Below are 13532 nucleotides of genomic sequence, written 5' to 3' on the forward strand. Positions count from 1 at the left end.
TCTTTGCTGGTAAAGCATAATAATAATGGTTACATTGTCAAATTTTTGCTTTTTGCACCAAACTATATTATATGCTACTAGTGTACAGAGTGTGGGGATTTTCTCAAACGTTTAGTGAAACACAATGGGTCACATAATTTTTTCATGGTGAAATACACAGAGGGGGGTGTTTTTTTATAGAAAAATTTCAATCTTATATGAGAATTGTAAGAAAAAGTTAAAACTATTGCATCTTTTAAAAATTCTTCACTGTGTTCCACTGGAAAAAAAAACATGAGAGTAAATAATGAATATTACATTACTACACATTTCATGGGCTCATCTCAATAACTTCAGTGGTCCAGTGGAAATTGTGAGTGCTGGTTACCCAAATGTGTGTGTTTTGTGATGTTGGCAGGTGCTGACTGAGGCCGCTGTGAAGCGCAGGGCACTGTGGATCCTCGCCTCAATACGCTGCAGACTAAACAGTGCCGCTACGCGGGATGACAGGGTTCATTCCAGGCTGAGGACTCTTCAGGACACCCTCCTCCAAACCTGAGAGCCTCACATAAAAAGTCCTAGCTTCGAGCACTTGCCGAAACTATTTATTAGGACAAGGAATCCTGGCGTGGCACAGTTATGCACCGAAAAGCTGGGTGGGACGATACGGCATTTATAGAAGAGAAGCCCAGCTGCCGTTTTTAACTTTAAAAGCAGTGGGTGTTCTCCCCCTAAACCCAAGAGGGGCCTCCGCACTTGATGTATTGAGCTAAATAAAAGGAACACATGTATTTCTATCTGTGTGTTTGGATGACATCAAACGCGAAAGGGAGAAAGTAAATTTCCAGGGATGTGACTGCTGTCAGATCTGCGGTTGTATTTCCTGAGTGTTTGGACTCGAAGACTTTGTTGTTTGACTGCGGAGCTCCGTCTAGCTAACACACCGTTTGTCTTCGCTCACTGTCCTCCCAAACACTCTTCTGACAGGAGAGCATGCCGGAGTCCTTCTCACCACGTGTGTGTGTGTGTGTGTGTGTGTGTGTGTGTACTCTCAGCGCAGGGCCTCTTGAATAGTTTAGTCTCTGTGTACTGTACTTTCTAGACTCAATCATCACTAGTGCTTCTCCGTGGGTCTCCGTCTCCCTGTAGGCCCATTTCCTCTGAGCGTTTTCCCTATTCAAGCATGTGTTTATAACTCAAAACTGGGTCATACTTAATTTACGGCCTTGCTAAACTACATGAGAATTGTCTTTGTCTTTACATGAGAATTGTCTTTATTGTCTTTCATTTGGATGCTGTTTAATTACATTTAAATGAATAGTTCACCCAAAAATTTAAATTTGTAGAATTTACTTGGACTGTTTTGCCTTCTGAATGGTGTTGGATCACTGCGTATTTCTCTCCTGATTCAGACGAGTAAACTGTTTCAGTAGAGAAAACAGTATCATGGATAGAGGACTCATATTTTAGCTAGAAGCAACAGTTTAAAGTTAAAAACATGAATTTCTCCAAATCTAAACTCTTTTCTGATGAAGAAAAAAAAACTCGTCCACTTTTTGGATGGCCGGAGGGTTAGTATATTTTCAGCAGTTTTTCATTTTTGGGTGAACCATTCCTTTAATACTAGTATAACTGCAACTAGTTATGTCCATAGTTCCTTAATAATAAGTATCTGTTGAACAAATAAATGGCTATTATATGGGACCACAATTATAAGAAAATGTGTGAAGTCTTGTAAAAACACTAACAGTGAGGATAATGTGACATGTTTAGCGTATAAACATGCGTCATCAGCAGATATTTCTACCCTAAACATTTCTTGCTATCTGATCGGGACTTTGGAACTGGACATGGTGGGCTTGGAGTGAACGAGTTCAGAAAGTGCTGACGTCGACTTCAACATGCACGAAAACGAGATGCACCTTGGTGTGGAAGTCTAGGTAACCCAGCTCTTTAAGACTTCAAAATGACACACACATTTGTGTACAGTATTTGTTTTTATTTCTGACAATACAAAATATGACATTTTAGTCTTTATTTGAAGTATTCTAGCTTAAATGTGCAATGATTTTTTTTTTAAATCCAGTCCATTCCTTGTTCTCTCTGAGCATCAGTGAGCAGTAGACAGTCAGATCCTGCTGGATTTCCCTGAGTTGAACATGTGACTGAAGACCAGAGAGATCTGAAACCTGCAAAAGAGAAGAGCCACAAACATTATGATTCATGTTATACAACACATTTCATACACAACAGAAATAACAGATGCAAAAGAAATAAAAATGTTTTAAAAATAGTAATTCTTATTTGTTTTTAAATATTTTAAGAATAAGAAGTATCATTTTTGTCTTGAAATGCAGCAAAGTTATAATATTCTTGTTTGGAATATGTGTTATTATTGTATTATATCTGAACCCTGGACCCCTTGTTTTTATTTGGTTGATTGATGCATATGTGTCCATTTTTGTAATCAGCATGCAGATATTATATTCAAATTATTTATATGAAAGTTAAAGCAAAAAATGTTTGTTTTTTAACTTTAAAATTTCAATTATCTTTACACATCTTTTCAAAATTTACCTATAACTTTTCATAAGTTCATGTTAAAATGGCCATAAAGTGACAAATTAAAATATATTTTATATATATAAAAATACAAACAAATTTATTATGGTATAAATAGTTATAACTGTTATTAATAGTTTTAGATTATATGTCCAACTATCCACATATTTTTGAGTTTTAGTTTTAGTAATTAAACTTCCTTTATATCAGATATTTAGCAAAAGAACATTTCTAATTTTCGTTGGTAACACTTTATTTTAAGGACCTATCCTCGCTATTAAACTAGTTGCTTATTAGCATGCATATTACTAGCATACTGGCTGTTTATAAGTATTTATAAACCACATATTAATGCCTTATTCTGCATGACCATATTTTAAATCCCTTAATCCTACCCCATAAGTAAGCTTAACAACTACCTTATTAACTATTAATAAGCAGCAATTTAGGAGTTTGAAGGAAAAGTCATAGTTAATAGTAAATATGTGATCCCTATTCTAAAGTGTTACCTTTTCTTTTAAATTTTTCTTAAAATGTATATTTTATTTAACAATAACAGCACTGATGTATGCATTTGGTCTCCAAGCTAAGCACACTTAAAAAAGTGTACTGAGATGCATGTGTGTAGAAGCAGAGATGAGTTGGGGGGTCTGTGGACCAGACTCCTGTTCCTGCTGAACTGAGCCAGTGTTTCTACAGTACTGTAATCAGCTCAGTAGGCACGGGAGGCCAGGTCCATCTATCTCTCGCACTTCAGCATGGGCCACTTGATGGAAGGATCAGATATGTGATAATGCGCTTCAGCTGAAGGTGCTTAGCACTTCATTTCCCACAAAATATCTCCTAATGACATTTTAAATACAGCCCGTGCAACTAATTCCATTTTTACTAGCCATGCATGGTAATGCATCTTTAAACAGCTTCTAAATATAGTCATTTATGGCCAGCTTCTCCTCAGCTTCATATTTAACTCCTACATCTGTCATGACTTAGAAGACGGCATGCTGGCCGCTGGCCGTCCACTAACTTAATCTGCAGAGGTCCTTTAAAGCACAACTTCCTGTCTCAATTGCCGTCTTTCATTTCATTTCACCCATCAAAGCTAAAAGTGGAGCTGTTTTTACAGTCCAGAGACGCAGATGTTTGGTCTGTGTGGCCATCTATCGTCCACATTTCCCAGAATTTCCTTTGGATTTTGTGGCCCAGCAGTAGGAAAGAGAGAAAGTATTTTGTTTTTTGTATAGTAGAGGTACATAGTGATGCTAGAAGAGTATAAGGAGTAGAAAGAAGAGGAGGAGGAGAAGACGATAACTCCTGGGCTCCTCATCTCACTGTGGGCTCCATTAGCTCAGTCAGTTTCTCTTCAGTCCTCATTACAGCCATCTCCACCATCTCACACTCGCTCTTCATCTGTCATGCCAACCCGAGCGCTCTCGGCAAGAGTTTATGCTCGTCGTGAAAGGGCTCTCACAATCAGCTCATTATGAAGGCAACCACGTCGTATCGCACTGCTACAATAAAGTTTCATTTCACTCCAGAAACCCTCAAAGAAAGTTTGCACAATGATATATGAATTCTCAGTATGATCTGAAAGCACCATATGCTGGAAAATGTTTTGATGAAGCAATTGGGAAATTAGCCAGTGGGGCGGAAAATAAGGGTATGAAAAACTCAATTCATCACCTTTAACAAAAAAATTTAAGAAATGTAGTATATTCATTTACACTAACATTCAAAAGATTAGAGCTGACATGATTTTTTTTTAAAGTCTTTTATGCTTACCAAGGCTGCATTTATTTGATCTAAAATAGAGTAAAAACAACATTATTGTGAAATAGTATTACAATGTAAAATAACTCTTATATTGCAATAGATTTAAAGTGTAATTTATTCCTGTGATGCCAAACCAGGATTTTCAATCTTCGGTGTCACATGATCCTTCAGAAATCATTTGAATATACTGGTTTGCTTATTTTCAGTGTTGAAAACAGTTGTGCAGCTAAATATTTTTGTGGAAACATTTCATCCAGGATTCTTTGATAAACAAAGTTCAAAGGAACCTTATTTGAAATTGGATTTTTTTTGTAACAATGTAAATGTCTCTAATTTATCAATTTAATGCATCCTGACTGAAGAAAAAAAGAAGAACTTTTTAGTAGTGGATGCATTATTCCTTGTCCTGATGTAATTTTCTTGACACATTAAAGAGCCACAAAACGACAAAGTGCATATTAATTAACAGATGCATAATGACCAGCACAAGAGCAGCACAAATTACCGCCTGCTTTAAGATGCTTTTTTTTTTTGAAAGTTAAATAATGCCACAAATACCAGTGAATTGACGAGCGTAAATCGTGTTGTGTGAATCATTTAAATACTCTCCTCCCATACATTTACAAATGGAAACTCCTACAAATGCATATTCAAAAGGCTAGTCACAAAAATAACTGTCCACACATTTTCAGCGCTAATTTCCCTCTGTGTGTCTTTAGTAAATCTCGACAGTAGTAGTTAAAACACCAAATGGGGGTTTGCGCTGACGCAAGCTGATAGTAAATCTTAACCCACAATCTAAACTATAGACACCCTTCACTGACTTTCTTTCATGCCGTCTTCCATTTCTTGAACTTTTTTTTACTTGCGAATGTACAATCATTACACTTTTAGCACTTCACATCTGAGATGAAGAAAAGTGGGGAAAAGCCATTCCCTGAGGTCTCTCTCCGTCTGTCATCCTCTCTTCAGATGCAGAACTTAGCCACTGTGAACAAAGAGTTCAATCACTGTTCACCAATCAGCTAAGCTCTGCACCTGCTCTGAGAGTCTCTCCTCGACACTCCTGCTCCTTCGCCCGCGCCACTCGTCGGCAGGGAAGTGTTCCTCCTCTGCATTTTCTTGTCATCCTGTCGGAGGCCCACAGAGAAAAGCCATGTCTTCTTTTATTTCTATTTTCTGGAGCTGCAGCATTAAGACGGTGCCTCTGGTTGCCATAGCAGCCGTCCGAGCGGCGGTTGTGTGGTAATCCCTGGCAATGTGATTTTTATCTTAAGTCACAAATCAGCACGCCAGGAACCCACACAGCCAGCAACATGAAAGGCAAAACCTGCAGATCCTCTTGCTCCCCTGCGATGGAGCACGCTTGGCTGGGCCGCGGATATGTCCCTCATTATCCCCATCAAGACGCATTTCACAGGCCTCCAAACTCCAGAGACTCCAGCCTTCCCTTATGAGGAGACACTCGGGTTTCAGCCCTGACACATTTCTCAGGAGTTCTCTTACACTTGTGGGATATTTTTACTGTTTCTGAAGTACACCGATTGTAATCGGCACACTGAGTATTTCTGAAAGGCATGAACTATGGCTGCTTTTAACATCTAGGGATAAAAAGAACTTTGAAAGTTTATATTTTGAAAACTGACGGAATGGGTTTTTTTTTTATTTTTAAACAGCTTTCAAACTCCACTAAAGAAGGAAAAGAACCAATGATATGTAACAGTGCCTATGATAAAGAGAATGAAAAATCCAGTTTTAAATATGTACCAAGGTCTTAGAAATGTGCTCTTTGTTTTCATGTTGGTTGCATATGGTTTTTTGAAAAAGTTTTATACTATTTTCAAGAAAAGTTTCAAATAAATTAAATGTCATGTGGCGTTACCAAGTTTTTTTCAGTTTTCATTTTAGTTTAGTTTTTGATTTTCATTTTAGTATGTTTTTGTGTGTGTGTGATTATATGTGCTTTTGTTATTTGTTTCAATTTTTCCATTTAACTTTAATTTATTTTGGAGATTTAGTTTTAGTTATTTTATTACTTCAACAGTTTTTTTCAGTTAATAGTTTATTTCTAATTTTCATTCAGCTTTGTCCATCTAATACACGCACGCACAAACATTTCTATTTAGCCTTCATTTATTTTGGAAATTTAATTTTAGTTCTTTTAGTACTTCAACTTCATTTTATTTTTATTTTACTTCAACATTTCTAATTTTCATATATATGTATGAAAATTATATGTGTGTGTATATATATATGTGAAAAGAAAATATGTGAAAAGAAAATCTTGAAGAGTTTGATATAAATAAAACTGAAAATAAACCTTTTTATTCAGGTTTATTTATATCAAACTCCTAAAGAATTTCTTTTCAGTCATTAAATTTTAGATTTTAGAGAATTATAGAGCATTTTGATATCAGGAGTTAAATCACCTTGACAATTTGGAATTTATATCCAACAAATTAAATATCAAAACGAGTTTTAAAACACACACACACACACACACACACACAAAAAGTGCTGATCACAGCAGAGGTGTATTTAAATAATCACGTGTGTAAATGTAATTTTAATGTATTTCTGAATAACAAGACAAAAAAGTGTCACATCATAGACCCCAACATTAAAAACCTGAGAAGCACAACACCCATTATTCAGGCCTAATAGCTTTTCCTGACATTGTTTGGCGTATTTCAAAACAACAGGTGTAATCTACTTTCAGAATTTAGCACATTTCAGGGCACGTCTGAGTGAGGCGGACGCCCAATGAGTGCTGAAGAATTATTGACACTGGCTAGACGCTGACCCCTGAAGACAAACCAGCTCTTTGAGAATGAAAATGCTGCATTAGTGCAGCACAAATTGCAGGATGATCGTTTTGACCGGTGTGATTCATCTAAGTCAAGTGACATAAACCACAACGTCTTGGAAAAGCCACCCGTCTCCTCTGAGTCCCCAAACAAATAAAACTGTCTTGCCGGCAGATTAAAAGCACCACAGCTTCACCAAAAATGCTGGCGCGGGACGACTAATGGATTTATCTCAGTCTCTTTCCCATAGGCTGACGAGCAGCCCGTGTCGCTCGGTTAAACAGAATAATATCTTGGCGTGATGTTGAGATAGATGGCTTCAAAGCCAGACAATTACCCTTTCTTCCGCTCATGGTTACTACCATATATCAGTCTGCCACAGCTTTTAAGGAAGCAACAAATTAGGAGTTGTTATGTGGACCAAGGGAATCCCTCCCTTATGGAGGAAGGAATTTGATGCATTAAGAGCCCAGAGACCCACATCTCTCCTAAAGCCCCGTCTGAAAAAAAGGTGCTGACCCGTTTCTTTTCTAGTGCTCGGGAATTGTTTGAGAAGCACATTCCGAATTCACCGTAATACAAACAGATCTGGACAGGCTTCCTGGAAAAGTGCAGAAGAGGCAGACGGGCTTCTGGAAGAATGTGAATGTGGTGGCCAGGACACTGGGAGTGGATCTTTAATAATGTGGGGAGTAAAAACAAAAGGGCTTTTAATGACTTTTGCATCTCTCGGGTACTGAGTGGCATTTTTTTCAAAGCAACTCTTACATAATATGCTACTTTTCTATGTCAAATGTGTCCAAAAATAACGAAGTAATGGGACCCGGTGTTACCATTAAAATCTGTTGACAGTGCAAGTTGAGACGGCATGAGCTGATTGTAAAACATCTCTCGATTTCCAAAAACCTTTTGTAGCATTTTTTGAGAATGAGACGATTTAAATTGTAAATCATCTTGTCGTCAAACTATATAAAGGTCAGAAGGGACGTGACACTCTTACCTGATTTGACTGAGTTCACAGAATCATCTCCTCCACAACGCTGCATGCTGATTGGTCCATATCATCTTTAATGATGGATAGGCAACGGCGTGCTAATGCTTGCTGCCGGGCATCTTCCTGGACCATCAGCTCACCATACAAATACACACCCATAGCCTGCCATACATACACACACACACACACAAGAATCAAAAAGTGTTCTTTATGAGAGAGATCTGAGCTCAGTCATTGCATACTACCTAGGGAGCTCCCTTCCAAAACAGCAACCTGACTGAAATGTAACCTTATAAATGACTGATAAATTAATAAATCAATATATGTTACAAATAATTTATTAGGGGATGAAAATAATCATTATTTATTTAAATATTTATTGATAATAACCTAAACTAAAATAAAACTAAATACATTTTTAAAAGTATCATAAGCTCAGCAATGATACATTTATTTGAAAACAAAAGGGCTTTTAATGATTTTTGCATCTCTACAAAGTTTTTTTTTAATTTTTAGATTAATAGAAATTTCAAAAGAACAGTATTTGAAGTTTTAGTCTTTTGTAACAAATGTTTTTACTGTCACATTTGATAAATTTAATGCATACTTGCTGAATATAATTTAATATATATATATATATATACACACACATACATACATGCATACATTATTGTTTTATTAATGATATAAATATATTTATATCAAGTAAATATGTATTATTATAATTTTCTATTTTAATTACTTTTCACCAAGCTCTGTGCACTGTATTCTGGGATTGACTTTTCTAGGAAGGATGCATGTAATGCTGTCTTTGGCAAAAGTTATATGTCAAAAGACAGAAATTAAAATAACTTCGGAAATGTGTCATGAACATGCCTTAAAAGGCTGCTCATAAGGTTTGGGAACAGAGCACTGAGAACAGCTCATGTACCTGGTCATGGATCAGAAACTGCTCAACGTCTCGGTATGCCGCTGTGTGTTTGTGTTTGACCGCAAGTTCACACCAGCGATGTTTCACCTAATAAGAAAGAGACAGATAGAAAGTGATTAAACAAGATGAAAGCAGCTCAACAGCTCCCTAATAACACTGAGCTCATGGAACGTCACCACCTGCGGGAATCACACACATATGGGGAAATCTGGGAAAGCACATGACTCTGTGGTTTTGTTATCAGTGTGTTCTATGTTGAGGCAAGCACGTGTCAGTGGAGGTGTGTGCTCTGTTTATGTTTGATGTTCTCTCGCTCTCTCATGTATAAATGGAGGCTGTGTTAGAGCAGCAGAGTGGAGAGATCACAGACTGGCTCTGTCTCTCCCTCGTTCTCATTCCTCTTCTTGTTCTGTGCTGTCATTCAACTCTTCCTTCACAGTGACCTAACAACAGCACGGCCTGAACACGACCCAAAACCTGATCTTATATGCGCTGGGGAGATCTCATTACACTTCTCTTTCTCTGCCACAGTGAGAACTGTATTTAAAGGAATATTTCAGGTTACATTATTTCATTTCTCAGTACAAGCTCAATCAGCAGCATTTGTGCCATAATATTGATTATAACAGAAATAATCTTAACTTGTTCCTTGTTTTCTTTGAAAACGAGGTTACAGTGAGACACAATGTTCGTGAATAGGGGCAAGTTTTGTAGGTTGGTGTGAAGCTTACAATTTTATAAAAGTACTTTAATTGTTGTGTAAATACGTGTAAAGTTGATAAAAACAAATTCAAAGCTGTATTTGTGTTTTGTCATGCCAACAATGTAAAAAAAAGTAGAATTAGGTCTGTCACAGTTAATCGACCTGAGTACTTGATTAAGAATTTAAAAAAAGCTTTACCCAACAATTTTGTGGGCTCCATGATTTATATTGAAATATCACACCCTCTGCAGGTTAATTTCATCCACATAATTATTTTTATAGTCAGCATTACATGAAATGATATAAAATTAATAAGAATATAAAATATGAGGACTCATTTGGGTGATGTTAATGCATATTATAATGCATATCTGTCTCTTTTGCAGTATAGAGCAAGCTGATGTGCATGCATATACTATTACATTGTGTATTATAAAAGAATTGTTCAATAAAATCAAGGATTTCTTCTTTTTAAACCCATTATTAGTTACAAAAAAATGTCAGATAACTCGATTAATCGTCAAAATCAACCGATTAATCAATTATCGAAATAATCACTAATTTACAAAAAAGGTTAAGTGATTTCTTTCAGACTAAAATCACTCCCATTGTAAGTGAATAACTAAGGCTGCGTGTCCACCGACATGTATTTTTTTACCTGAGGCTAGCGTATTTTTTTAATTGTTCTCAATGGGAGCACCGTGGGTAAAAATGCACAACTTCAGGTAAAACGCAGCGCTCATCACTGTCACTTTTTAGTTAGCTAATAATGGAGGAGAAGTTAATATTCTTTGTCTCCGAGTATTTACCTCTTTACCAGATGAAACTGCAGGATTTACATTAACATTGTTTTAAAAAAAATAATAATGAAACATTTCACTTGCAATGCTGTGCTGCAGAAGCGCTCTCAAGCGCTCACAGCTGGGCGTTTTCAGCAGAGTGTTTGGCATTTTCAGCTGGCCAAAATTGCTTTGGTGAACACACGACCTAACCCAGTTTTTTAAGAAAATGAGGGACAAGTTGAAATGATTTTTGTGGTCATTAACATTATGCCATAAATGCTTTTGATTTTGCTTAAGTGAATCACTGGATTCAGAGGGTGGACATGATGGTTCTGCATCATAATAAGGATATTAGTGATTTTAAGTGAAATCTGTCGTTCCCATTTCATCTCTTTACGCCTCTCTTTGGCTCCCCCACACGCAGCAGGGGTTTAATCGAAGCTGAATGGGTGGGAGCTCATGGGGCCTGAAGGTGGCAGACAGTTTAATGATTAATGAAGTAAGATTGTGTGAGTCTGTGTACAAGTGTGTAAGAATGTTTGCTTTAAGACAAGGTGTGAAGTGACTCAGGAAAACAACAGGAAGCAGCGGAACTGCAAAGAGCCTTCCGGTCACAAATCACTGTCTATTTAAGCAACACATTCAAATGTCAGCACGCTTACGAGGAATGAAGTTTTCTCCTTCTCTCCCGCCAACACCATTAACACCCCTCTGTCTTCACCTGCCTGCAAACCTTATCATTTCAGCTGATCGCTGTTGTTCTTTTGTTGTTTTGTTCTTTCCCTTTCACATGTCAGATGTTATGTCATGCATTTTTAATCAACTGCTTTTCAGTCAAAAGTTTGTTCAGACACGATTTCTGTCTCGACTGTTCAGTCAGTTTCACTTCACATATTAATACTCTTCAAAATTAACACCTGCCAAGTGCTAAGTTCAAGAAAATTTTTCATTGTACCTCTATATGAGTCTATGTGGGAACATATTCATAGATCTGACATCTACTGTATGTGGTAACATATTCCTGTTGGTAATCCAGCAAAGAGAATTAATGAGGAACAATATTTTCACCAACTGACTTGCTTGACTTATACTTAATGCAGTTGTAATAAAGAAAATTCAGCTTTTAGTAAAATAAAATAAAATAATTATTTGTGATATCTGATGCAAAATAAATATGTATATACATAGCAAACATTTTTCCCTTGACACAAAATTTTTTATTTTTTTTTTGTAGTGGAAATGTTGGCAGGCAGGTACAAATCTGAACTTCTGGCTGGTAGGCCTTTGTGAACTTGTGAAAGACTTGCGAAAAAACAAACAAACACACAGAATAAGAACAAAAACCCTTTCCCGTCAGGGTCACAGAACCGCCCGGAGCCCACAGAAGCCACAGTGACGACAGCCACATACTAGAGAAAACACACATCAGTAATTAGCAGTCAGGCAAATCCTTCAGATACACACACACAATAGCAGGCCTAGTGTGCATCTGTCTAGACACAAGCAGCAAGCAACTTGTGTGTATGGGAGAAAGGTTGCTCTCGCCTGGGGTATGGTAATAGTAGAGTTAATGATAACACTGATCTAAACTCCCACAACAGGAAGACATTTTGTTCAGCCAGACAGCCTGACCTACATTAACCTAACCTGAGGACACTTGAAGAATCCAATAAACTTAATACGCACACGGCATCAGGTATCTCACTCATTAAAACTGACGGGAAGAGGAAGGATTTAAGAGGTACTGTAGGTGGTGAATGTGAGAGAAAATTGCGCAAATGATGATCTGATGGCTTAAAGGGATAGTTAATCCAATTACTAACATTTCAGTCTGATTCTTGCACAAAACTTTAAACCCAGCATATGAACAGCTATGGAACACTGATGTTTTTAAGTAATACATTTATACATTATAAAAACATTATACATATATAATACATACATTTACATGAAGTTAACTTACATTTATGTATACACGATCATTCAAAAGTTTGGGGAAGATTTGTAGATTTTTTTTTTTAAGATTTAAAAAATAATTAACACTTTAATTCCACAATAAATTGAAAAGATTAAAAGAACACTATAGACATTTATAATGTATACATATACATATACATACACACACACACACACACTCACCAGCCACTTTATTAGGTACACCTATTCAGTTGCTTGGTAAAACAAATTGCTAATCAGCCAATCACATGGGAGCAACTCAATGCACTTAGGCATCTAGATGTGGTGAAGATGACTTGCTGAAGTTCAAACTGAGCATCAGAATGGGGAAGAAAGGGGATTTAAGTGACTTTGAACGTGGAATGGTTGTTGGTGCCAGAAGGGCTGGTCTGAGTATTTCAAAAACTGCTGATCTGCTGGGATTTTCACGCACAACCATCTCTAGGGTTTACAGAGAATGGTCCGAAAAAGAGAAAAAATCCAGTGAGCGGCAGTTGTGTGGATGAAAATGCCTTGTTGATGTCAGAGGTCAGAGGAGAATGGGCAGACTGGTTAGAGATGATAGAAAGGCAACATTAACTCAACTCGTTACAACCAAAGCATGCAGAATACCATCGCTGAACGCACAACACGCCGAACCCTGAAGCAGATGGGCTACAGCAGCAAAAGACCACACCGGGTGCTGCTCCTGTCGGCTAAGAACAGGAAACAGAGGCTACAATTCGCACAGGCTCACCAAAATTGGACAATAGAAGATTGGAAAAATATTGCCTGGTCTGATAAGTCTCGATTTCTGCTGCAACATTCAGATGGTAGGGTCAGAATGTGGCGTAAAGAACATGAAAACATGTATCCATCCTGCTTTGTCTCAACGGTTCAGGCTGGTGGTGGTGGTGTAGTGGTGTGGGGGATATTTTCTCGGCACAATTTGGGCCTTAGTACCAACTGAGCATCGTTTAAACGCCACAGCCTTCCTGAGTATTGTTTCTGACCATGATCATCCCTTTATGACTACAGTGTACCCATCTTCTGATGGCTATTTCCA

The 13532-nt window shown here is 37.3% G+C and overlaps 2 protein-coding genes across 6 annotated transcripts in view; one reads left to right on the forward strand and one right to left on the reverse strand.

The window, feature by feature from the left end:
- Positions 1-1689, forward strand: part of LOC109067804 (Fanconi anemia group C protein-like) — a 30087-nt gene extending 28398 nt beyond the window's left edge. For both annotated transcript variants that reach the window (XM_042729916.1, XM_042729917.1), the window contains exon 15: positions 398-1689. In XM_042729916.1, the coding sequence (XP_042585850.1) occupies positions 398-538 (141 nt within the window). In that variant the 3' untranslated portion in view covers positions 539-1689. The remainder of the gene's footprint in view (positions 1-397) is intronic.
- Positions 1690-1957: 268 nt separating this feature from the next.
- aopep (aminopeptidase O (putative)) overlaps positions 1958-13532 on the reverse strand; it is an 82868-nt gene continuing 71293 nt past the window's right edge. For 3 of the 4 annotated variants that reach the window (XM_042729911.1, XM_042729912.1, XM_042729913.1), the window contains exons 15-17: positions 9047-9133; positions 8122-8277; positions 1958-2168 (exon numbers count right to left, since the gene is read on the reverse strand). In XM_042729911.1, the coding sequence (XP_042585845.1) occupies positions 8137-8277; positions 9047-9133 (228 nt within the window). In that variant the 3' untranslated portion in view covers positions 1958-2168; positions 8122-8136. Of the gene's footprint in view, positions 2169-6685; positions 7797-8121; positions 8278-9046; positions 9134-13532 lie in introns of those variants that run through there. The other variant, XM_042729914.1, reaches the window with a different exon arrangement.

Source organism: Cyprinus carpio, chromosome B8 (assembly GCF_018340385.1).
Source record: "Cyprinus carpio isolate SPL01 chromosome B8, ASM1834038v1, whole genome shotgun sequence".
Taxonomy (NCBI): Eukaryota; Metazoa; Chordata; class Actinopteri; order Cypriniformes; family Cyprinidae; genus Cyprinus; species Cyprinus carpio.